Raw genomic sequence first — 27576 nt, forward strand, 5'->3', positions numbered from 1 at the left:
AAGGCAACTGTAAACAATTATTGTCTTGTAACCATGAACTTTATAATTGGGGCCAAATATGGCACTTACCGATTACTCCTTTAAAGATCTTAAGCATCAAACAAAGAGATGAATAAGGAAAGCTAAATGGAATTACATTGACAGGATAGTTTCACCACCAAACCTGAATTATTCTTATATGATTTGCATATCTATAAATACTTGAATTGGATTGGTCAATTAGAATTTTTCTCTAAGTTTTCACTTCGATAAACCATATTTCCGAAACTACTTTCGGAATCTATTCATGAGCGATACACATTCTTGCAGTGATCCCGAGATTTTCAGCAAATTGAGTTTTAAAAACAATTGCATAACAGTTGTGACTATTCTAGTGCATATATAAAAAAAAAAGAAATAAATTTAAAGCACTAAAGCTTCGAAAATGTCTAAAAATAAAATTCCGCGAAATTTCATGAAGAATTTGGAGAATTTACGTCATGGCAAAACACGATGTCATACGATTGAAAACTTTCAGACCGAAGATTATTTCCTTACTTGTACGCTTCAAATTCGAAAATAGTATCTAATTAAATTGAAGATTTTGAGGTAGGTGCTATTTCATTTTAGATTCTGTCGAGTTTTTTGGACATCTCTAACTCACAAACTTGACTTAATTTGTGAGTTAATCGCCCCGGTTTACACATCAATAACCTCTAGAAAAAATGAGTTTAATCCTATAATAAACAACAAGAAATAACTAACTGTTTGAAAAGATTCTGAATATTTAGAAAGCACAACAATTCAGATGGGAGTAAAAAACATCTCTAAAATCAAATGGAATTCAACATTCAGAGCCAACAAATAAAGCAGAGATACTCAATAGCCAATTTCAGAAAGCCTTTTCAGACAAAACCACCAAAACAAACAAGAAACTTCAAGAACAGTGAAACATGTCCATAACTTTGAAAAAATCTTGGACATTTATATAACAGAAATGGTGTGTATTCACGTTTGTGTTAATAATATATGTCTTTTGATTGAGTTAAGCCATTTCAATTGATATTTTATGGTGTCTTTTTATGTTGTGATGTTTCAAGTAAGGGTGAAGGTTGATACCTACTAAAATGTTTAAACCCGCTGCATTTGTTTGCACCTCCGTCAGGATGATGATGTTTAGTGGTTGTCATTTATTGATGTGGTTCATAAATGATTCTCATACTTTGGTTTTTTCCGTATGAATGTTTTTACACAAGTTATTTTTGGGGCCCTTTTTAGTTCCCAGAAAATAAATCCTAATTACACTATAATCACTACCAGAAAATTAATGCTATTTTATACTGTATTCACTTCCAGAATATGAATTCTTCTGACACTGTATTCACTACCTTAAGTCAACATTATTGTAACACAAGTCGTTATATCAAAATCATTCATATTCTTGCCTGCAATAATACATATTGGAATGATAAAAACATGTCATTATGATTAACCATGGAAGTAATATTGAAAGGAATAACATCGTTGTCACTTCAAAGGTTTCATCTGCGTTACCGCCCATCTTTCAATAACTCGTTAATTGATTCAATATCTGGCATGGAAGTTGATTCTCTGTATGTGATCAATCAAATCACTGACACTTATCGGTCATTTTCGTGTTCACGGAGAATTACGAACAGACAAGTTTGTGTGTTAAATACCTGCGAAGTAACCTGAATAGTCCGTTGGTTACATTCCGTTGACGTACCCTGCCAAATAGATTCATTTGTTAAATTTTTTAGTCCATTTTTTTCCTATTTTTGGTTAGTTTGGTCTTAATAGTTTAAACAGACAGCTATCACATACGAAATTGGAGAACAAGGCTGGGTCATTTTCAATTTTAATATTTACAGACAGTTAAAAAAACATTTCCGTAAGTTAAGAAGATGATTGTACAAAAAATACCCTTGGACCCCCTTTATTAAATACGAAAAATCTAAGTCTTTCGTGTATTAGTCAATTAAAATATTCACAATTCTAAACCGTTCTATCCTTCAATTTAAGTTCTTGATACATAAACTTATTTGGGTAAAAGTGAATTTGCCGTAAGACAGAGCCAATTTTGTCGCTTTGTTATAATTTTGCTGTAGCTTGTTATATTCATACAAGCATTTCACAATATTGAAAACATTTTTAAAAAAAATATATATTTATGAAAATATTATCCTCATTTTAGTTGTCCAGTTTCAATAATGTAATCAATGACAATTATGACATATACATAAATTTAATACTTGAAAGTAACTATCCTTTTTTCAATCTCGATAAACATTGCACATTTCAACAGTAAAAAAAATTGTGTCTAGATTTGCCTACATTATTTTGTTATACATTATGTGAAACCTGATCCCTTCATCGGTATTTAACTGTTTAACTCGGGATCTGTTTTTAACCGGAAAATACTTTTAAAACAGTTCAAACAAACGGTAAAAAGCAAAAATATGCTAAATTAAATACAATTTTCCATGCTAGACTGCTGTAGTTTGAATAATTCTCGGCTGTTTTTCAGTTTTTTTTTTACATCATACGACTTCTTTCTGAAGGTAGAGGTTTTATATGATACAGAGCCACCTTCTTATTAATAAACCTCGGATTTCACACAGGTACTTTATAATTACCCGACTCGATAAAATCATGTGACTGATAAGAAGTTCCAGATGACATTTTACAACCGCGGTATCACAGATAGTAACCAAAAAGGTCTTACCGCTGAGACTATAATTGGATAAAATCATATGACTTTAGTACAGGGCTCTGCAGGCCGTTAATACATGCTAATTAGTCGATGTTATTCCTTTTAAATATTACTTCCATGGATTAACTAACCTAATGAGTCCATGGAAAGTGATGAAAGTTGTATTAAAGACAATAAACAAAAACAAATAGGAAACTTCCATTTCATTTGCCCTGGTGTTATCTTTGAAAGAACAATTACAATGAATCAAGAGCACATTGTTTTATTGGTTAAAAATGGTAATAACATATAAGTGAGTGCCTTGGAAAACTATAATACCGTATCTATAATATATTAACATATACCTGGCCAACAAGAAAAAATGGATAAAAGAAGCACCATAAAATGCTAAAAATCGAAAAGTGATCAAGTTACAAGTGAAAACAGATTTAACAAAAGCATGTATTGCACTTACCAAATAAACCATATATATTCAATTTAATGAACAATACCATAAAGTTAAGAAAAAACAAAATCATAATGCTAAATTTAACACACAATTTTTTTTTAATATCAAAAATGTAGCGTTTTCTTAAATTTTAACACCCTCTGCAAATGGAAAACTCTGCATTATAAACTGGTTTCATAATCTACATTGTTCAGGCAAGATAGACTGGTTCCACAAGTCTTTGAAACATTTTGATTACCCAGTAAATAACAATACTTGTCAGTTATGGGATTTCACTGGAACAGATCTGATATATACTTTTTTCGAAATAAATTACCATCATCTTGATCTTGATGAAAATGTCGAAGTATGGAAATGTGGAGAAATATAGGCATCTAGTGTATTTTGTGAACACCAAAACTAGTAAATTTTGTGGTGTACTAATTTCCATGTGTTTGTCATTCTTATCAAAACCTTCAAGTTTAAACAGTTATTTGAGAAAATGCATCAAAAGAATAAATTATGTATCACTATGTTATAAAAAACATGTAAATGCAGATCTTTTAAAAATGTACATAATGGGGAAAAAATATTGTGAAAATAAATAATTAAAAAAGTTAGCAGGTTATATTGCATAAGTTAAATCTGAATATTACATTAATCTTACAAGTAATAGTTCTTAATAACAAGTACAGATAATATAACAAGATGCCACTGCATAATACATAGTAACAATCCCACAGACTATATAAATATTTCAAAATAATAACGAATATAATAACATCTATTAATTATAAAATTCTAATAACTATTATCAGACTCAGTATATTGTATATGATTTAGACTACACAAAACACTACAAAAGCTATTTGTAAACATGTAAAAATAGACATAAGAATAAACAACCCAAAAGGGTTTTCATGATTACAGTAAACAGATAAAAATTAACTGAGGTAATATTCCAGTGTAGGGTTGTGGAAATGGTTAATCTCATTCAGCATACCTCATACATGGATGACACAGGCAATTAATGCTGGACATTCAGTTAACAAAAATTGCCCGTTTTTAAGCAGAAACACTGCTCTTATCAACTATGATTTACAAAATTTGTTCATAAAAATTATATAATTATTTTGTTCCTTATTGTTTAAGTCTTTTATTGTTTTACACTTCTATAACTTGTTTTTTATTCTTCTGTTCATTTCAAACATTCTTTAGTCACTTAACATCAAAATACTAACCATCAAAGTTATGAAAATGTCAAAGTATGGAAATGTTAAGAAATATAGGTATCTAGTGTATTTTGTGAACACCAAAAATAGTAAATTTTGTGGTCAGTCAACTTTTGCTCAACCTTGACAAGAGACATTTTGTGAACACCAAAAATAGTAAATTTTGTGGTCAGTCAACTTTTGCTCAACCTTGACAAGAGACAATATTTCAGGCAACTTGCTTCCAACATTTTTGAATGGAAGTTTATTAATAAATCTATTCTGATTAACTCTTTGGACACAACTTCAAATTCTAAAGTCAGCCATATGAATGGTGAATCAATATTCAAAACATATAATATCATTCCACAACCCTGAAATTATAGGCAAGATACTTCTAAATGCATAATAACTGCTATAGAATAAATATAAGAAACTATAAATAATTCCTCAAAGATATTGGTCTTAAAATTGTGTATGCCACATGCAATCAGAGGTTCATTTTTGTATAACTAATTGGAGATTAAGTACGATTTCTTTTTTATCTGAGACCAAATGCATTGAGAGTGAAATGCCAATCATGCTTTTAATTGGCTCCTATATTTTCAAGTTTTGGATTAACCCTGTTAAAAATATTAGGAGTCTACATGTAAAATTGTTGTATAATTTTTTTTTTTTTATATTAATCAAACTTCTAAATGTTTTTCAAACATAATCATAATAATTTCCTATATGGAACAATTAAATTAAAATCTTTGCTCGTCTGATTTTAAGCTTAGTTATATAACAGGTACTTAGAACCTAATATCCTAAATACATCCATTGGTTTCAAATAAAATTTACTGAAATTTCAGATAATAATTACAAGAGCTCTTTATTTGATGTTTCTCTGTTCCTCTGACTCAGGTTTAAATTGCCTCTCTGGTTTTTAAAAATAATAAATGTATAAATGACTGGTGACAAAGGATACATAATCCTCAACAAATTAGACTTGAAATTAAAAAATGTAAAAGAAAATACAATACTAAATGCAAAGTTATGGTAGATATAGTACATAATCTTTAGTCACTTCTTTGAAAAGTATTGCTAATGATGGAGACAGACAGAAAACAGTTACATCACAGGAACAAACACATCTGAAGGTCCTTTGTTACATTTTATGAGTACATAGTAGTTGCAACAAACTGAAAGAAAAAAATAGAACTGCATTTTAATGTAATATATCATAACATATTCAAAAATACAAAAGAGAGAAAGTTTCAATTTGATTGGACTTCAACTTAATCAAAAACTACTTTGAGCAAAAACTTTTACCTCAAGCAGGACAGACAGACGAATGGACGAAAGAAAGCAGGGACACACAAACCGAAAAACATAGTGCCCCTAGATGGGAGAAAAAAAAGTGTGCAAGTCCAAGAACAGTAACCATAACTCTGAACAAAATCATCAGACCTGATCAAAATTCAAACTGGTCTTTAACTGGTCATGGTAAAACTACATACCAAATATCAAATCATTATCTTCAAGTATGACTAAAAAAATTGGAGAAAACTGACAACTTGCAAGTCCAAGAACCATAACTCTGCACAATTCATCACACCTGAACAAAATTCAATGGTCATGATAAAACTGTATATGAAATATCAAATCAATTTTAAAGCGTGACGCAAAAAAAGTGAAAACTGATTTGAAGGTCTGGTGGGCAGACAGAGGGATAGACCACAAATTAATGTCACCTTCAGTTTTGCTGGTAGGGACTAATAACGAATTATAAATCTGTTGTGGTTTAAAGAGAAGATTCTTCATAAAAGTCATGTTGATGGAAGACACCAAGTGATGGTATTAACTCTGAATGAAAATTTTAGCTTGGTAAGTTAAAAAGACAGTCAGCAATACATTACCAAAAAAAGAAAATAATCACTACAAAAACCTAGGGATGAATTTAGTGTTCTGGTAGGGTCAGCATTATCTGCTACATTTGTGACACCTGTTACAATATTGGATAATGGATTCCGAAATAATTCTCAAGTTTATTATAAATTAAGTTATAAACTGAAATCTATGAATAATGAGTTAAACTTACACTGTCAACATCAAAAGCAGCAATTCCTTGTCTCTGTGCATCATAGCTCTTGAAAGATGCTGAAAAAAGCAAGTCTACTTAAAAACCTTTGAGAATACATTAATATGTTTGTAAGATACATTGCAGAACTTTTGAAACAGAATTATGTCTTGGATGTAACTGTATGTTATTGCAATATTTTAATGCAAATGATGAAATAAAAATGGCAATACTTTGACATATGCAAAACATTCAAATTCAATGAACCAAGTGGTCAAATAATTTACCTAAAGAAATGAAACAAGTTGTTGGAGTGATACTTATGGCCCCTAAACCTATTTTTAGTTTAAATTTGATAATGAAAAGTTATCATAGTCTTAACCCAGTAATTTTGACAAATATCAGCTGGCCAAACCAAACCTTAACTTTATAACTCTTCAAAGCAGACTCACTTACTTAGTTTCTAAATGTGATGGTGTTTAGAAAAGGTCTGAATATGTATAAGTTGAGGAATGACAGACAGGGGTAAAAAAATGTGGCCAAGACAAATTTTCCTTTTAAAACAACTTTAACTCCCTAACTATGTAAACAAAAGTTTCAAAGTCAAAATACCAAAGTGAGGAGCAGGTGTCCATACAACTGCATACCAAATATCATTAACTTACTATTGGTAACTATAATCTGATAGAATCACAAACATTTTTAAACTGAGCAAAAGTATCAAAGCCCATAAATAGATCATGACTGAGACTGAGATATCGTGACACCAAATCGCCTGCAATGCAGCCATCCTGCTAGACCACACGACCACCTGGGCTTCACAAATAGTAAAGCTTTCAGTGGCCGTGTGTTACCTTTCCTCGTCAGTTTTAAACTAGCGGCGTACTACAGTACATGATATATAAGGCCGGATGGCTGCAGTGCAGGCGATTTGGTGTCAGGATATCTCAGTAGAATGGGTTTGAATCCCAGCGAGGGAAGAACAAAAAATTTGCGAAAGCAAATTTACAGATATAACATTTTGTTGTAGAGTTGTCAATGATGGTGATACATGGCTGTGTACATTATGTATATACAACTCGTCTAAACATCAACCCAACAATGTTAGACCTGTAAATTTGCTTTCGCAGGTGGTCGTGTGGTCTAGCGGGACGGCTACAGTGCAGGCGATTTGGTGTCACGATATTGCAGTAGCATGGGTTCAAATCCCGGTGAGGGAAAAATTTGCGAAAGCAAATTTACAGGTCTAACATTGTTGGGTTGATGTTTAGACGAGTTGTACTGTGAAAGTACTTTAATTTGTGGGTATCAATTTTCGTGGTTTGACCAATATTTACTAGTTCGTGGGGTTTTAAATTCGTGGATTTTGGTTTTCAAATAAAAAAAAAAAAAATTCAAATTTAATGCAGTTGTAGTTCTGTGACTGTTATTAGGCTTTATTCAATATATTCTCTTGATCATATCAGTAGTCAAAATTGTTTTTGTTTTTTTCACATCCCCCTTTCACTTATTCCAAAACTGATCTCAATTCAAATTTCTAACGGAGTTTGCAACAATAACTACAATTAAATACATATTAAAATGTAAAAAAAAGTGCTTGTTATCACTGAAAGGTAAAGATTGTTTTAATTTATCAGTTGGTAGTAAAAGTGAATATACATTGTATATTGTATAAAACAATGATTTAAGTTGATTCAACTACTATTCTTGACAAAGACAGATAACTCCAATTGAAAATGTCTTGCTATTGCACAATATTGTGCAATTAGATATTTCTTGCTATTGCGCAATACTGTGAATTTGAAAATTTCTTGCTATTGCACAATACTGTGCAATTGAAGATTTCTTGCTATTGCTGAATACTGTGCAATTGAAAATTTCTTGCTATTGCACAATACTTAAAATTATAACTTTGGATCCTGATTTGGACCAACTTGAAAACTAGGCCCATAATCAAAAATCTAAGTACATGTTTAGATTTAGCATATTAAAGAAGCCCAAGAATTCAATTTTTGTTAAAATTAAACTTAGTTTAATTTTGGACCCTTTGGACTTTAATGTAGACCAATTTAAAACTGGACCAAAAATTAAGAATCTACATACACAGTTAGATTTGGCATATCAAAGAACCCCAATTATTCAATTTTTGATCAAATCAAACAAAGTTTAATTTTGGACCCCGATTTGGACCAATTTGAAAACTGGGCCAATAATCAACCAGATACTCCGCAGGGCGCAGCTTTATACGACCACAGACGTTGAACATTGAACGGTTGGGGCAAGTATGGACACAACATTCAAGCTGAATCCAGCTCTAAATTTGGATTGTGATTAAATAGTTGACACAGCATAGGTTTCTGTCACAGAATGAATGTGTTCTAATGAACTTATTTTTTTTGTTTTCTCTTAGAGCAATTCACTATGCTGTTGAATATTAATCCTCTCAAAAAATGTTTGAAGAAATTTTCATTTATTTTTGAAATTTCAACTGAGAAAAATTGAACCCAATTTTTTTTTCTTCACATCCCCCTTTCCCTTATTCCAAAACTGATTTCAATTCAAATTTCTCATGGAGTTTGCAACAATAACTACTCATTTTTAAATACAGCATAAAATATTAAGATGTAAAAAAACTGCTTGTTATCACTGAATGGTAAAGATTGTTTTAATCTATTAGTTGGTAGTAAAAAGTAAATATATACATTGTATATAACAAAGATTTAAGTTGATTCTGGACAAAGAAAGATAACTCCAATTAAAACATTTCTTGCTATTGCACAATATTGTGCAATTAGATATTTCTTGCTTACTATTCTGGACAAAGAAAGATAACTCTAATTAAAAAAAAAAATGCTTTTCACAATGTTTGGCAATTAGATGTTTCTTGCTATTGCGCAATACTGTGCAATTGAAAAGACTTGCTAATGCACAATACTGTGCTATTGAAAATTTCTTGGTATTGCGCAATACTGTGCAATGGAAAATTTCTTGCTATTGCACAATACTTAATATAATAATTTTAGATCCTGATTTGGACCAACTTGAAAACTGGGCCCATAATAAAAAATCTAAGTACATGTTTGGATTCAGCATATCAAAGAACCCCAAGAATTCAATTTTTGTTAAAATCAAACTAAGTTTAATTTTGGACCCTTTGGACTTTAATGTAGACCAATTTGAAAACAGGACCAAAAATTAAGAATCTACATACACAGTTAGATTTGGCATATCAAAGAGCCCCATTTATTCAATTTTTGATGAAATCAAACAAAGTTTGATTTTGGACTACGATTTGGACCAACTTGAAAACTGGGCCAATAATAAAAAAAACTAAGTTCATTTTTAGATTCAGCATATCAAAGAACCCCAAGGGTTCAATTTTTGTCAAAATCAAACTAAGTTTAATTTTTGACCCTTTGGACCTTAATGTAGACCAATTTGAAAATGGGACCAAAAATTATGAATCTACATACACAGTTAGATTTGGCATATCAAAGAACCCAAATTATTCAATTTTTGATGAAATTAAACAAAGTTTAATTTTGGACCCTTTGGGCCCCTTATTCATAAACTGTTAGGACTAAAACTCCCAAAAATCAATACCAAACTTCCTTTTATGGTCCTAAACCTTGTGTTTAAATTTCATAGATTTCTGTTTACTTATACTTAAGTTATGGTGCTAAAACCAAGAAAAATGCTTATTTGGACCCCTTTTTGGCCCCTTATTCCTAGACTGTTAAGATCAAAACTCCCAAAATCAATACCAACCTTCCTTATGTGGTCATAAACCTTGTGTTCAAATTTCATAGATTTCTCTTTACTTATACTAAAGTTATGGTGCTAAAACCAAGAAAAATGCTTATTTGGACCCCTTTTTGGCCCCTAATTCATAGACTGTTAGGATCAAAACTCCCAAAATCAATACCAACCTTCCTTATGTGGTCATAAACCTTGTGTTTAAATTTCATAGATTTCTATTTACTAAAACTAAAGTTATGGTGCGAAAACCAATAAAAATGCTTATTTGGACCCCTTTTTGGCCCCTTATTCCCAAACTGTTAGAATCAAAACTCCAAAAATCATTCCCAACCTTCCTTTTGTGGTCATAAACCTTGTGTCAAAATTTCATAGATTTCTATTTACTTTTACTAAGGTTACTGTGCGAAAAACAAGAAAATGCTTATTTGGGCCCTTTTTGGCCCCTAATTCCTAAAATGTTGGGATCAAAACTCCCAAAATCAATCCCAACCTTCCTTTTGTGGTCATAAATTTCATAGATTTCTATTTACTTTTACTTAAGTTAGAGTGCGAAAACTAAAAGTATTCGGACGACGACGACGCCAACGTGATAGCAATATAGGACGAGTCGTATATTGCTATCTAAGTGATGAAACAAAAATTCAAACTTGGTCTGTGCTTTGTGGTAATAAGCATTGTGTCTAAGATTAATAACATTTGGTTGAAGCAAACTTAAGATAGAGAACAAAAACCAACTTTGGGACTTACAGATGGACAGGGATAAAACTTAATGCTGCCTGCACTATTGTGAGGCTGTCAGAGCGACAGCAAACCAGATTTATTAACATTTATTTATGTCCTGGCATTTTTCAATATCACAAGGACTATATTACTGATGAACGGTGAAAGTGAAAATCGTCAATATCAAACTTGACCTCCATTTTGTCAACAGTAACAACATATTAAAATTTGAAAATCTTTGGTTGAATGGTTCCTGAGTAAATACACCCCCATGACTGGAAACAATTTTTCAAAATCGTTATTATTTCACTTGACCTCCATTTTGTTGTTAGTAACAACATATTAAAAATTTAAAAAGCTTTGGATGAACAGTTCATGAGTAAATGCACAGACAACATTTGGCTCCTGCCCACCAGACTTACCTGCCCAAATCAATAACCAACATTTTGACACATAAAAGGTTTCTGACACAGAAAAACTGTAGTCAAAGAACTTAGATCGTTAATATGATTTGTATTTATATGTGTTTTGCTCTTGTGCAATTCACTATGCTGTTGTGAATTTACCCCCCCCCCCCCCCCCCCCAAAAAAAATAAAATCTAACCTCCCCTTTTTTTCTTTTGTGCAATACACTATGCTGTTGATAATTGACTTTCCCACAAACCCACCTCTAAAAAAAATGTTGACCCCCTCTTTTTGCTTTTGTGCAAAACACTATGCTGTTGCCTATTGCCCCCTTTTTTGGGGGGACAATTAGTCCAAAACTTGACATTTCATCATACATAATTTACAAGTAGTGTAAGGGAGGTAAATTTAAACATACACAACATAGTATTCAATTTGAATTACCTCCCTTATACAGCTTTTAAATTGTCTTAATTGTCCATAAATCAGAAAAAACCTAGATGTTCCCCCTTTTTTGCCCTTTATTTTTAAATGTTTTGAGCCATAACCCCCAAAAGTTGATCCTAATCATCACTTTGTGGTATGGAACTTGTGGTATAATTTCAGAGAGATTCATACACTTAACACAAGTTAAGACCATAACCCCCAAAATCAATCCCAATCTTTCTTTAGTAGTATTGAACCTTCTGGTAAAAAATCATAGAGATCCATTAACTTTAACTAAAGTTATTGACCAGACACTAAATGCATCTTTGGATGATGCAGACGACAACATGATAGCATTATACAGCGCAAATTTTTTTTTTGCAGCGTATAAAAATGTAAAAACAGTCATTAGATACTTTTTTGTGGCCAAGTTCGGTTAAATTTGTCTCAGTAGTTGCAGGAGAAGATTTTAGTACAAACAAGAATGTGTCCACAGTACACTGATGCCCCACTCACACTATCATTTTCTATGTTAAGTGGACAGTGAAATTGGAATAAATTCTCTAATTTGGCATTAAAATTAGAATGATCATATCAAAGGGAACATGTAAAGTTTCAAGTTGATTGGACTTCAATTTCATCAAAAACTACCTTGACCAAAAACTTTAACCTGAAAGTGGGACAGACGGACAAATGAACGGACGGACGAACAAATGGACAGACAAACCAACAAACGGACGAACGAACAGACAGAAGAACGGACGCACAGATAAGAAAACATAATGCCCCTCTACTATCGTAGGTGGGGCATAAAAATGTTAAAAATTGAATATGAAGGGCAATTACTCCTATAGGGGTCAATTTACCATTTCGGTCATGTTAACTTATTTGTAGATCTTACTTTGCTGAACAATTTTGCTGGTTACAGTTTATCTCTATCAATCATAATATTCCAGATAATGACCAACAAGAGGCTTTCACAACGACAGCAAACCGGATTTATTAGCATTTATTTGTGTCCTGGCAATATCACAAGAACCATTACTGATGATTGGTGAAAGTGAAAATCGTCAATATCAAATTTGACCTCTATTTTGTCATCAGTATCAACATATCAAAATTTGTAAAGCTTAGATTGAATGGTTTGTGAGAAAATGCAATAATGAGAATGGAAACACCATTTTACGATCTTTCAAGCACCATAACTCCTGAACGGTAAAAGTCAAAATCGTCATTATTGATTTCGACCTCTATTTTGTCATCAGTAACAACATATTAAAATTTGGGAAGCTTTGGTAGAACAGTTCATGGGTAAATGCACGGACACGACTGGAAACACCATTTTTCAATCTTTCAAGAACCATAACTCCTGAACGGTAAAAGTCAAAATCGTTATTATTGAACTTGACCTCCATTTTGTCACCAGTAACAACATATAAAAATTTGGAAAGCTTTGGTAGAACTGTTCATGCGTAAATGCACGGACACGACTGGAAATGCCATTTTTCAATCTTTTAAGAACCATAACTCCTGAACGGTAAAAGTCAAAATCGCCATTATTGAACCTGACCTTTATTTTGTCATCAGTAACAACATATTAAAATTTGAAAAGCTTTGGATGAATGGTTCATGAGAAATTGCACGGACACGACTGAAAACACCATTTTTCAATCTTTCATGAACCATAACTCCTGAACGGTAAAAGTCAAAATCGTCATTATTGAACTTGACCTCCATTTTGTCACCAGTAACAACATATTAAAATTTTGGAAGCTTTGGTAGAACTGTTCATGCGTAAATGCACGGACATGACTGGAAATTTTTCAATCTTTTAAGAACCATAACTCCTGAACGGTAAAAGTCAAAATCACCATTATTTAACTTGACCTTCATTTAGTTGTCAGTAACAACATATTAAAATTTTAAAAGCTTTGGTTGAACGGTTCATGAGTTAATGCACGGACAACATTTGATTGCCGCCGGCCCGACCGACCAACCGACCGCCCGCCCGCCCGCCGAGCATCCCCAGATCAATAACCGACATTTTTGTCACAAAAATCCAGTTAAAAACTGCAAAATCTCCTTAAAATTACCAATTTTGGGGCAGAAACCCATTAACAGGTTGTTGGATGCACCTGAAATTTTCAGGGCAGATAGATCTTAACCTGATGATTTTTGATTAACCCATGTCAGATTTGCTCTAAATGCTTTAGTTTAAGAGGTATGATCTGTTTTCTGCCATGGTGGCCATCTTGGTTGATGGGCAGAGTCATGAGATACATGTGAAAAGGTATAACACAGTTAAGCATGCTAACATAATAGTTTATTACAAAATTTCAAGAGACTGTCAGACAAACAGAATATAATTTGACGACACTTTGGAGGTGTTAAATCATATAATGCACCATTTCACTAGCAAGAATCTTACCTAACATTGTTTTAAGCTTGATAGCACACAGCATAAAATCACTGAATTCTATCTCTCCTGCTTTATTACTGAACCTCATAACTAGAGTGCTAAATGTACGGTTACTCAGTTTGAATCCTGCAAGAAAAATAAAAAATACACTTAATTTTGTGTGGTGTTTTTCAAACAAACTGATTAAAATAAAACTATGGACAGAGAGAAGGTTGTAAAAATAACCCTTAATACTTGTGGTAAGCCTTTATTACTTTATCTTATCTAGTATATACAACACAAAAACTGTTAGAACAGAGTTAAGATTTAATTTGGGTGGTCATATTTTTATCCTATTGGTAGGAAATGAAGATTTTAGGTGAGCTTAAAATGTGGTGTACACTGAATAAATTGTGTAGCGTGTTATTTAACACTGTGCACCATTTTTTTTATGTTATTTCAACATAATACCAATGCCACAATTGATTCCTTGAAAAAGATCTATGTATATCATCAACTTTTGATCAGATGCATTATTAAATTTTGTAAATATAAAATCCCTTTTAATAAATTTACCACTAGCATGTAAGGCAGATCTTAATTCATAAGAGCTGAGTCTTCCACTGCTGTCTTTGTCAAACTCTTTAAATACACCCTGAAAAGATAAATAAAATGCTTTAACACAATATTTGTCATGTAGGCAAAAGCAACAAAATAACCAGTACTTTAACAACAGCTCTGTTGTCTTTAAAATTAAACACAAGGTTATTATAAAGAGAACAGTAATATGACAACTCTTTAATTTCTAGTGAGAATATGCCTATCTCTCATGACTGATATTCATAATACAGCTGAATGCAGATTATTACTAAAGTATACAAATAGACAGGTGTGGGTCAGCAAAAAAAAATCTAAAAGATATGTAACACATAATGCCTCTGTTTCCTATGGTAGAGGCGTCATTAGTTGATCAGCACTGATTTAACTTTGAATCATTTGATAAAAATTTAGAAAAAATATTGTATGTGAGACACTTTAGGCGTCAATATAAAATTTTAATCCTGGTATGATGAGTTTATTTGCAACCACTGGGTCAATGCCACTGCTGATGGAGATTTATTTCCTTGAGGGTATCACAAGCCCAGAAGTCAGCACTGTGTTCACTTGAGTGTTCATAAATATAAGTTATCTGTTAACAAAACTTTTTGGTCCTCAATGCTACTGTGGATTCATTTATTTTCGTGGGTATCATTTTTCGTGGATAGAGAAAAAAACACGTTTCGTGGTATACGTAAATTCGTGGGTTGCTGATTACAAAAGAAAAAAAATCGGATTTTTTCGTGGATTTCTTTTTGATTTAGGAGATCATATAACCTCCTTGGTTTGATCAATAATAAAACAAACAAAAAAAAGGTATTCATTGAAAAAAGTTTTGAATTGTCAAAATCCTCACTTGGTCATTTTAGGTTAAAGTGTTCATTGAAAACTTCTATTACAACAATGTTATAATAAATAACTAATTATTTGTTTGTTTTACAATTCATAAATGCTTGTCCAGATTCTATAAGGCGATCAAAACTTTATAATTCAAAGCTCATTTCCCTAATCACGATATAATAAACAGTCATATAAGTAAAAGGTGTGAAAATAAATGTTCCTGTCATAAACAATATTACCTACGGGCAATATCTCCACTTCATCCTATTGATTTTTAATCACTAGTAAACCAAACTATGACACGGTAATTAACAACTTGCAGTTATTTTCCATGAACAGTTTTAATCAATTTTAAAAAGGAAATTATCACTGATATTCGATATATTTATTATTGATTTAATTAAAACACTTGCATCTTCTTTTAATAAAAAAAACACGTTTTATGTTACAATGTTTACCGCTAGTCAACACTATACTAAAACTGCATACCATAACCGGAAATAAACATCCGACTTCATACCATCTGCACTTCATACACATTTATCGGGATTATTCTTCGTTGAATTCTTAAATTCGTAGTTCGCTGTGACCCACGAAAACCACGAAAATTGGTATTCCACGAATATAAATGAATCCACAGTATTCAACTTCATACTTGGCCTTTTAAACATTTTTTTATTTGAGCGTCACTGATGAGTCTTTTATAGAACAAACATGTGTCTGGCGTAAATATAAAATTTTAAACCTTGTATCTATGATGAGTTTATTTGCAACCACTGGGTCGTTGCCACTGCTGGTAGAGATTTATTTAACCGAGAGTATCACCAGCCCAGTAGTCAGCACTTCTGTGTTGAATTGAATTATCATTGATATGTTCATAAATATAAATTATCTGTTAACAAAACTATGAATTTTGAAAAAAATAAGGCATTCTTCCACAGGAATAGATAACCTTAGCTATATTTGCCAGAAATTTATGAATTTTTGGTCCTCAATGCTCTTCAACTTCGTAATATTTTAAACGTTTTTTTATTCAAGCGTCACTGATGAGTCTTTTGTAGACGAAACGCACTTCTGGTGTAAATGTTAATTTTAATCCTGGTATCTTTGATGAGTTTATTTTCAATGCAATTTTTAACATGATCAATATTTCCAGAACTCTTTAAAAAAAATAGTAGATTGCCACTGATTTTCAAACTTCTCCAGGAAATTGCTAACATGAACCTTTTATATTAATATTGCTTATAGTTTAAGAAAAGTATTGCTTATAGTTTAAGAAAAATAGACCAAAACACAAAAACTTAACACTGAGCAATTAACCATGAAAATGAGGTCAAGGTCAAATAAAACCTGCAAGACTGACATGTATATCATAAAATATTTGCATACACCAAATATAGTCGAGCTTTCTGCAACAAAAATCTGGAAATAATTATACATGTGAAAGCACGAACCATACTGGACAGATGCTTGGTATAAATTTCTATGTTCCTCTGGAAAGTGTTGCAAGTAGGATAAAAAACTATTGATGTCTAAAAAATAATTACAAACATACCTTCCATTTTCTGAGATCTGTCCAAAGTGTCTTGAATTCGTCAAATCCTAGTTTTCCAGATAAATCACCCTTCAGTTTGTCAAGGAAAAATAGAAAGAACTAGATATCATTGAGATGGAAGCCATCTCTGTGGGCCCAGCTGTCAATAACGTGGGGTAATAGTGATAGTACTATTTCATAGTATAATAGTGATATGACTGCATGATGTGAACTAATTGTTGACTACTCTAAGGAGTCTCATGTGTGATTTCAATTTAAGATTTTAAGTTAAAACTGATAAATATTCTCATCTTACTTTCATAGTATAATAGTGATATGACTGCATGATGTGAACTAATTGTTGACTACTCTAAGGTGACTTCTGGATGTATGGATTGATGTTTGAACAATATGTTTAAAGGTGCTGCCCAATTGATATTTGTCACATATTTTTAGAATTATGCCTTCAATATATTCAGTGATATTATGACCCACCAAGTATAAAGTATGAAATATTAACGGTTCTCGAGAGGTAGAGCGAACACAATTTGTTAAGAACAACAAACGGATGGACAGACTGACAGACTGACCTTAGACCTAGGATGCATACATTATGACACATTCTCTGGTGTTGGTTTATATATATGTTAAGTTGAAAATGTTTGTCAGGTATAAAGTATGAAATAATAACAGCTGTCCTCTCAAAATATAGTGTGGATCAAATTTGTTAGCGATGGACAGACCAACAGACAGACAGACAGACCTTTGACCTCGGAAGTGGTACATACATCATGACACACCCTCTGGTGTTGGTTAAAATGGATGTCAAGTATAATATTTGAAATCATAATGGTTCTCAAGATATAGAGCGGACACAATCTTCACCACAGGACACAGGATTGTCAACTGAAACCAAAGTTTTTTTGACGTTGACCTTTGACCTAGGAAGTTGTACATACATCATGACACGCCCTCTGGTGGTGGTTAAAATGGATGTCAAGTATAAACTTTGAAATCATAACGGTTATCTAGATTTGGAGCGGACACAATCCCACAGGACACGGGGTTGTCAACTCTAAACCAAAGTTTTTGACCTTGACCTTTGACCTAGGAAGTTGAACATACATCATGACACACCCTCTGGTGGTTGTTAAAATGGATGTCAAGTATAAACTTTGAAATCATAACCGTTATCTAGATTTGGAGCGGACACAATCCCACAGGACACAGGGTTGTCAACTCTAAACCAAAGTTTTTGACCTTGACCTTTGACCTAGGAAGTTGAACATACATCATGACACACCCTCTGGTGGTTGTTAAAATGGATGTCAAGTATAAACTTTGAAATCATAACCGTTATCTAGATTTGGAGCGGACACAATCCCACAGGACATGGGGTTGTCAACTCTAAACCAAAGTTTTTGACCTTGACCTTTGACCTAGGAAGTTGTACATACATCATGACACGCCCTCTGGTGGTTGTTGAAATGGATGTCAAGTATAAACTTTGAAATCATAACGGTTATCTAGATATGGAGCGGACACGATCTTCACCACAGGACAGGGGGTTGTCAACTAAAACCAAATTTTTTGACCTTGACCTTTGACCTAGAAAGTTGTACATACAACATGACACACCCTCTGGTGTTGGTTGATAATCATGTTAAGTATTAAGTATGAAATCATAATGGTTCTCTAGATATGGAGAGGACACGAAAGTGTTACGGACGGACGGACGGACAGACGGACGGACGGACGGACAGACGGACAGACGGACGGACGGACAGACTGATCACTATAGGGCGACCCGCCTTAGTCGGCGGGGCCCTAATTAAGGCCCCTAAGCATTTAGTAAGTATCATTCATCTATTTAGAATTTGAATTATTTGATATGATATTCTTAAGTAATGTTGACTTGTACATGAGTTTTAAACTTTTTCCTAAACTATGGGGTCATAACCCCCAAAATCCATCCCAACCTTCCTTTTGTGGTATTGAACCTTTTGGTAAAAATTTATTAGAGATCTTCAACTAAAGTTATTGTCCGGAAACCAAATGTGTCTTCAGATGACTCTGGACTACAATGACATCAATGCATTATACTCGGTCGTATAAAAATCTACCTGGTTTGACATTCACTTAAAAGTAAATACAATATTATATGATATTCATTTTCGTGTCTTGGAAAAGGATACATCGTGCATGGCTACCATACTGCGGCAAGCATCAACACCAAATCCATCAAAATCAAATTCTGAAAAAGTGTGAATCAAAAGCTAAAATAATTTGCAGTAAAAACTATGACTCAATATCCTGCTTTAATCTTCATTTATACAACACTATGAATAATTTCAATTTCTATAGTCAAAAGGCATTGATGATTAAGAAATATTGGAACATAGCAACATGTGAAATATAAATTTTGTTTGAATGATATATTTGGTAAAGTATGAAGTTGATTATACAGTAACGGACTAACTAGTATGATAATACAAATAAGCCAATTTATTGACAATAACCCATATTAGTAAGTATAATAATATATTTTATTAGTATTACAATTTTAATAACCTTTGTCAAATTGTTTCAGTTTTAAACTTTGGCCACAAAAAGGCTTTACCCTCAATATAAAAATGTGTTACTAATCCTGGTGAACATGACACAAGTTGCTGGAATATTAATCAGCAAGTAAACTTACAAAATCATGAGAACACTATTGGTATACCCTGTTTGAAATTAATTTACTTCCATCATCAGAAATATGTAATTGATTGATTGATTGATTGTCGCAAGCTTAAGATGTCTAGTGGCAATTTATTATTGAAGAAATACCTGCTAAAATACAGTAAAGTATGAAATCATTTTAAATTTAAGATTAGATAAAATATGCAGTCTTGGAAAAGTGTCATTGGTATGAGCTGTCTTCCAAAACAATTGTTCAAGAGTGATGATGCTTGATCAAAATGAGTCGTATTACTCCTACTGTCAAATATGGTTAAAACAAAAGCATTCAAATATTGACATCTTTAGAAATCTAAATTAATTTATGTCTACATTAACTTCTTTAAAACCACTGATTTGATTGATTTGTGATAGCTTTATGCAACATCACTGATTTGAAGATGGCTGTATAAATGGAAACAAACTTGTGTTGAAAGATTTTAAACATAAAAATATCATATGTTTTTATGTTTGCATACATACAGCAAACATATGTGATTAATATGTGCAGAAGCCACTAAATTATATAAAATAAATAAAAAAAATATTAAAATCTGAGTGTAGACCATATCTAATATTTCAAATCATGTAAATAATAAATGGAAAGTAATATTTTGAAAGCTGCTTGACTAAAGGTCTAAGATTTAAAAAAAAAATCCTATCCTATGCATTTAAATTCTTTTATGATTACTACTGAAAAATATAGTTATAAAATATACACTGGTAAATAGCATTGCTTTGATTATTAAATTTAAGCATGTTTTCCAAAATCTTTGTCCTTTTGCTGAATCACAATATAAACAACTCCAAATTTTGTGATTGACATGCATTATGACAAAAGCTAGATGAAATTGTGAGCACATATTTGTGAGGAACTCTGATTTTTCTAAAGGGTTCTACAAAACCTTGTGTCTTGTCTGTGAGAATTGTTGTGATTGTAAAAGTGTATTTTTGACTGTAAAAAGTGAGTCCATATATCAGTATAAAACAGAATCAGAAAAAAAAAAAACTCTATCTTCATACTATTTCCTATTCAAAGAGATTAGCTTATCTCCAAGTTTCATTACAATCCATGAAGGTTTACTAATTTATCATTTAAAATGAACTGGTATCACAGAGATATGTCTCGCTTTTTTGTAATTTCAATATAACAAATGTTGAAATAAAAAATAGCAACACTTTAACATGCAAGTTTAGCAAATATTCAAAGTCAATGAACTATGACTGAAGGTACATGGCTTAACAATATCCACGGAAATGAGATGTGACAATGCTTATACAACTGCATACCAAATACCATTGACTTACCAAAAGTAGTTCATTTTAAAGAAACCTACATTTAAACTAAGCAAAATTTTAAAATTCAACCATAACTGAGGGGTAAAATGTATGTTAAAAAAAATTCCATAGTAATGAGATGTGCCAATGTTAATATTACTGCAAACCAAGTATCATTGACCTACCACTAGTGGTTCCCCATAAAAATGACCTAATCACAAACTAAAACATTAAAACTTGGCAAAAATTTCAAAGTTAATAGACCATGAATGAGGGGGCGGGGTCAACTCAGTTTTGAAGTTTTTGTATTTACAAAATCTATTTTTCAAAACTTCCAAAATAAATGAGCCTTTTGTGAAATAATATATGCATTTACATTCTCTGCACAACAACCACAAAATTTCATTTCTGATAATTTCCCTGTCCACTTGCAATACAGTGTATATTAAAGGTGTAATACCACCATTGATTTTCCCCTATTAGTCTGATAATTTGCACTTATAAAAAAATTGTGTAGAATTCAACCAGATGTGACAGATGTGTACCAAGATTTGGTGGTATTACACCTAAAATTGTCACACAACTTGTCAGATAAATTTGAATCTAATTTCAATATATTAAAGTCCTCAAGTGTATGTGGCTCAGGTGATATAGCATACTTAACATTAGACTCACCTCTGTTTCTCCTTCTAAATCTAAGTTTAAAACTGTCATTTGTTCATAAAATTAAAATAGGATTTTTATTTGGTGGCCTAGCTATTCTGTCAGCTGCAAATCATACTACAGGTAACATTCACAAGATGTCATAAACAGAAATGGTCTACACCCAATAATATTGAATATAATGAAATCAAATTTGAAAATATATAATAATTATATACATTGTGCTGTGATATTTCTTACCCATGTAGCCCTCTGGTGACAAAGAAAAAGTAATGTAGAAAATAAGAGGATCCATTAGATGTAGAAAGTCTAAACTGAAACAGTGTTAATTAATAAGATCCTGCACATGTAATAAAGTATTAGCCTACATTCAATGGAACTATAAATGTCAATATATGTAAGTGAACTGTGTATGTGCGTTAGGTGTGATTGGTCAGAGGTCAAAGTCATATTTCTATTTTCAATTTGGTTTATTTTCAAAAACTGTACAAGATATCGACAACATATTTTTTCTGAAATGTAAGTTGCGACATGTTGTAAGACATAAGTTTTCTCCCCTCCTATGTTAACCAGATGCTCCGCAGGGCGCAGCTTTATACAACCACATAGGTTGAACCCTGAACGGTTGGGGCAAGTATGGACACAACATTCAAGCTGGATTCAGCTCTAAATTTGGATTGTGATTAAATAGTTGACACATAAAATTGAGAATGGAAATGGGGAATGTGTCAAAGAGACAACAACCCGACCATAGAAAAAACAACAGCACAAGGTCACCAACAGGTCTTCAATGTAGCTAGAAATTCCCGCACCCGGAGGCATCCTTCAGCTGGCCTTTAAACAAATATATACTAGTTCAGTGATAAAGAATGCCATACTAATTTCCAAATTGTACACAAAAACTAAAATTAAAATAATACAAGACTAACAGAGGCTCCTGACTTGGGACAGGCACAAAATTGTGGCGGGGTAAAACATGTTTGTGAGATCTCAACCATCCCCCTATACCTCTAGCCAATGTAGAAAAATAAACACATAACAATACATACATTAAAATTCAGTTCAAGAGAAGTCAGAGTCTGATGTCAGAAGATGTATTCAAAGAAAATAAACAAAATGACAATAATACATAAATAACAACAGACTACTAGCAGTTAACTGACAGCATAGGTTTCTGATACAGAATGAATGTGGTCTAATGAACTTAAACATTTTTTTTGCCTTTGAGCAATTCACTATGCTGTTGAATATCAATCCTCTCAAAAAAATGTTTGAAGAAATTTTCTTTTCATTTATGAAATCTTGAAAAATTGTCCCCCCCCAATTTTTTTTTCACATCCCCCTTTCCCTTATTCCAAAACTGATCTCAATTCAAATTTCTAATGGAGTTTGCAACAATAACTACTCATTTAAATACATCATAAAATATTAAAATGTAAAAAAGTGCTTGTTATCACTGATTGTTTTAATTTATCAGTTGGTAGTAAAAGTGAATATACATTGTATATTGTATAAAACAATGAATTAAGTTGATTCAACTACTATTCTGGACAAAGAAAGATAACTCCAATTGAAAATTTCTTGCTATTGCGCAATATTGTGCAATTAGATATTTCTTGCTATTGCGCAATATTGTGCAATTAGATATTTCTTGCTATTGCGCAATACTGTGCAATCGAAAATACTTGCTATTGCACAATACTGTGCAATTGAAGATTTCTTGCAATTGCTGAACTGTGCAATTGAAAATTTCTTGCTATTGCAAAAAACTTTATGTAATAATTTTGAAACCATGATTAGGACCAACTTGAAAACTGGGCCCATAATCAAAAATCTAAATTCATGTTTAGATTCAGCATATCAAAGAAACCCAAGAATTCAATTTTTGTTAAAATCAAACTTAGTTTAATTTTTGACCAATTGGACCTTAATAAAGACCAATTTCAAAACGGGACCAAAAATTAAGAATCTGCATACACAGTTAGATTTGCCATATCAAAGAACCCAAATTATTCAATTTTTGATGCAATCAAACAAAGTTTAATTTTGGACCCCGATTTGGACCAACTTGAAAACTGGGCCAATAATCAAAAATCTAAGTACATTTTTAGATTCAGCATATCAAAAGAACCCCAAGGATTCAATTTTTGTTAAAATCAAACTCAGTTTAATTTTGGACCCTTTGGACCTTAATGTAGACCAATTTGAAAACGGGACCAAAAATTAAGAATATACATACACAGTTAGATTCAGAATATCAAAGAACCTCAATTATTCAATTTTGATGAAATCAAACAAAAAAAAGTTTAATTTTGGACCCTTTGGGCCCCTAATTCCTAAACTGTTGGGACCAAAACTCCCAAAATCAATCCAAACCTTCCTTTTAAGATCATAAACCTTGTGTTAAAATTTCATAGATTTCTTATACTAAAGTTATGGTGTGAAAACCAAGAAAAATGCTTATTTGGGTCCCTTTTTGGCCCCTTATTCCTAAACTGTTGGAACCTCAACTCCCAAAATCAATCCAAACCTTCTTTTTGTGGTCATAAACCTTGTGTTCAAATTTCATTGATTTCTATTTCCTTATACTAAAGTTATTGTGCGAAAACCAAGAATAATGCTTATTTGGGCCCTTTTTTGGCCCCTAATTCCTAAACTGTTGGAACCTCAACTCCCAAAATTAATCCCAATTTTCCTTTTGTGGTCATAAACCGTGTGACAAAATTTAATAGATTTCTATTTACTTAAACTAAAGTTGTAGTGGGAAAACCAAGAAAATGCTTATTTGGGCCCTTTTTGGTCCCTAATTCCTAAACTGTTGGGACCAAAACTCCCAAGACAATCCCAACCTTCCTTTTGTGGTCATAAACCTTGTGTTTAAATTTCATAGATTTTTATTTACTTATACTAAAGCTATAGTTTGAAAACCAAATGTCTTCGGACGACGACGCCACCAACGTGATACCAATATACGACCAAAAATTTTTCAATTTTTGCGGTCTTATAAAAATTAGGCAAATGGAGATATAACTCATTTACTGTATATAATTTAGCCCTAAGGTTTTTTGATTTGAAGCTCTTAGTTTATGACCTTGAAACTGAAATCGAGGTCATAGGTAAAATTGGCTTTCTAGATTTAGACTTTTACTTTTACTTCATGTGTATACATGATAAAACCAGGGGACTTTTTGCATTACCTTGCAAGTCACTCGACGATGGAAAAGTCAACAGGAATGACCTGGTGTAAACTGGAAGTAGCTATTTTTTGTACTTATTTTATGTAAAAGTATATTGAACAATATCTTTTGGAATCAGTATCAAGTAAACTATCAAATAAAACCGGAATAGTCATATTTCAAACCGTAAGTAACAATTTATTTCCCTTATTTAGAAAAAAAGTATATTTTTGGAATTAGTGTACAATAAGCTATCATTTTATGAATCCCTTTAAATAAGATATTCAGCATTTAATATTAAAAATCAACCACAGAGGATGACATTTTCCTTCCTTTGACTTTATAATCATGTCCCTGTCAAATAGCATTTTAATCATTAATTTACCCACCTTTTTTGAACACTGCATTTAGAATGTCCCTTAGCTCAAATGCATCAATTTCCATATCATCTCCTGAAACTCTTTTGAAACTTCTCTTTAAAGCATCCTCTTGTTCTACTTCATCCTCTGTTGGAGGCTTTTCCTCCTGTTACAAAAAATAAATGAAATCTTCATTGAAACTGGACTTAGTAACAAAATGCTGAAAATAAAATTTAACTGAGATATCAATAAACTCAGTTCAGATATTACCACTTTCATGAAATATGCTATTGAAATTTAATGTTTCATTCAACTACAAGTTGAGATTTAGCTTTGTTCTAAATTCATGCAACTTGGATCACTTTTGATTACAAGAGACTATAAGTTCATACTGTACTAAAAGTAGCAGGTGAAAAAAATGACTAAAGCTATCAGTTATTTAAAAGGCAAAATTTGTTTATAACTTCTCTATTCAACAAAATTTATAATAACTTCTATGTTCAACAAAATTTATAGAAAGTTATCTATTCAACAAAACTCTGGATTGTACCTAATGCAGGCAACTTGCAGCATACAACATGCAAATCATGACTTGCTAAAATAATAAGTCCTAAATAAGTCACTTCAGGCAGTATGAGAGTCTTCTGCCATCTTGGATTTTTAAATAGCAGAACACAATAGATCTAGATTTTCAAACAGGTCAGCCTTTTATTAGATGCAAACAATAATAAAAAAAAAAAAAAAAATTTGTCTATTTTATGTTAAGGTAGGAAATAACATTTTGTGAATCCCTTTTTACTTTTGATATTCTGAAACATTTTATAAGATCTATCTATTCTTTTATATTTATTTCAAACTTATATTACTCAATTAACCTTTTGACAAAGTATTAAAAAAAACTTCCATTTTTTGTATATACTCCCATACCACCTTTAAATAACAATTGAACAAGTTTTTAGTTACTAATCTATGCACCTGTAGAAACTTAAAGTCAAAATTATAATCTCAAAAATAAATAACTTATGGGCTAATAGGAGCCTGGATCTGTCACCTAACTCATAACCACCCTCCTACTGCAATTCTTTATACTAATGACCTTGAAGAATCATTGCAAATAAGTTGAAGCTGAGTTGTTACATGGTTACAAAAGCTTTGCCTAGTATTTTTCTATTTACTATCTATACTTAGTATACAGTAATCCTGGTACAAAACAAGCATGTAACAAAATAAAACTTCCTACAGTAAATTTAGTAAACTTCTTTTGAAAAGTTATGCTTTGATGCTTACGTAAAAATTGGTATACTAAATTATTTACAAAATCTTCTAAGCACCACCTTGCCCTACTGTTTACTATTTATATATAAGTCTTTTTGTAAGCTGTTTATTTGCTTTGTGTCAATTTGAAAGGTCACTGTTTAAATTTTACAGTTTCTTCCCATTTAGTGCTGTTCCAGGATAGGGGAGAGCTGGACTCTTGAAAACATGTTTAACCGTTAGCTGTTTTCAGTGGTTGTCATAGGTTTGTTGTCTATCATACTTTTTTTTATAATATTTTGTACATAAATCATGCCATTGGTTTTCTCATTTGAAAAGTTGCATATTCTGTCATGTCTGGTCTTTCAAAATTTAGTATAAGGGATGTTTTTCTTCTCATTGTTGACCTATAATTGCTTACATCTTCTTTATTTGGTCTTTAGTGGATAGTTGTCTCATAAGCAATCATACAAAATCTATTCTTATATAAACCATATATTGGTAAATGTTTCAATAAGGTGTTGATTGAAAGTTTTAGTATCTTGAAGATCTTGCATGCTGTTGTTTACAGTTTCTGTCTACTTATTATATAGCAAGATAAAATGCTAAAATGTGAAGAAAAATGGTCATTTAAGGGCAATAAACATTTAAAAAAAATTGCTGATAACCAATAGTGATGACAAAAGCTCACAAATCATGACCCTTTGAGTCATAGAAGTTGGAAACAAATCAATTAGCACAACTAAGTAATTTTGTTTTATCTATTTTCCAGACCAAACTTAAACAAATGAAATCTTCCTTCATATTTCTTTTCAATGATAGATAGGCCAAAGAGTCCATATATTGTTATTTACATAAGGAACCAGCAATCCAAAGTCGTCATATTTAATATTTAATTACAGAACTTATTTACTTAATTGACCTTTTTTATTTTTAGAAAAATAAATCCTGATCAGTCTGTTTGTATGCAGCGTTTGCTGATATCCAATTAAGGAACTCAACAACATAAAATAAGAAGGTGGAAAATACCCAG

General features: G+C 31.9%; 1 protein-coding gene across 11 annotated transcripts in view; it reads right to left on the reverse strand.

Moving 5' to 3' along the window:
• Positions 1 to 2959: 2959 nt before the first annotated feature.
• LOC134710338 (calpain-9-like) overlaps positions 2960 to 27576 on the reverse strand; it is a 99710-nt gene continuing 75093 nt past the window's right edge. For 6 of the 11 annotated variants that reach the window (XM_063570676.1, XM_063570674.1, XM_063570670.1 and 3 more), the window contains 8 exons: positions 25320 to 25455; positions 21995 to 22006; positions 19288 to 19346; positions 17114 to 17182; positions 14698 to 14776; positions 14152 to 14268; positions 6435 to 6493; positions 2960 to 5535 (listed from right to left, as the gene is read on the reverse strand). In XM_063570676.1, coding sequence (XP_063426746.1) covers positions 5509 to 5535; positions 6435 to 6493; positions 14152 to 14268; positions 14698 to 14776; positions 17114 to 17182; positions 19288 to 19346; positions 21995 to 22006; positions 25320 to 25455 — 558 coding nt within the window. In that variant the 3' untranslated portion in view covers positions 2960 to 5508. The remainder of the gene's footprint in view (positions 5536 to 6434; positions 6494 to 14151; positions 14269 to 14697; positions 14777 to 17113; positions 17183 to 19287; positions 19347 to 21994; positions 22007 to 25319; positions 25456 to 27576) is intronic. The other 5 variants (XM_063570677.1, XM_063570675.1, XM_063570672.1 and 2 more) reach the window with 2 other exon arrangements.

This window comes from Mytilus trossulus, chromosome 3 (genome assembly GCF_036588685.1).
Source record: "Mytilus trossulus isolate FHL-02 chromosome 3, PNRI_Mtr1.1.1.hap1, whole genome shotgun sequence".
Taxonomy (NCBI): Eukaryota; Metazoa; Mollusca; class Bivalvia; order Mytilida; family Mytilidae; genus Mytilus; species Mytilus trossulus.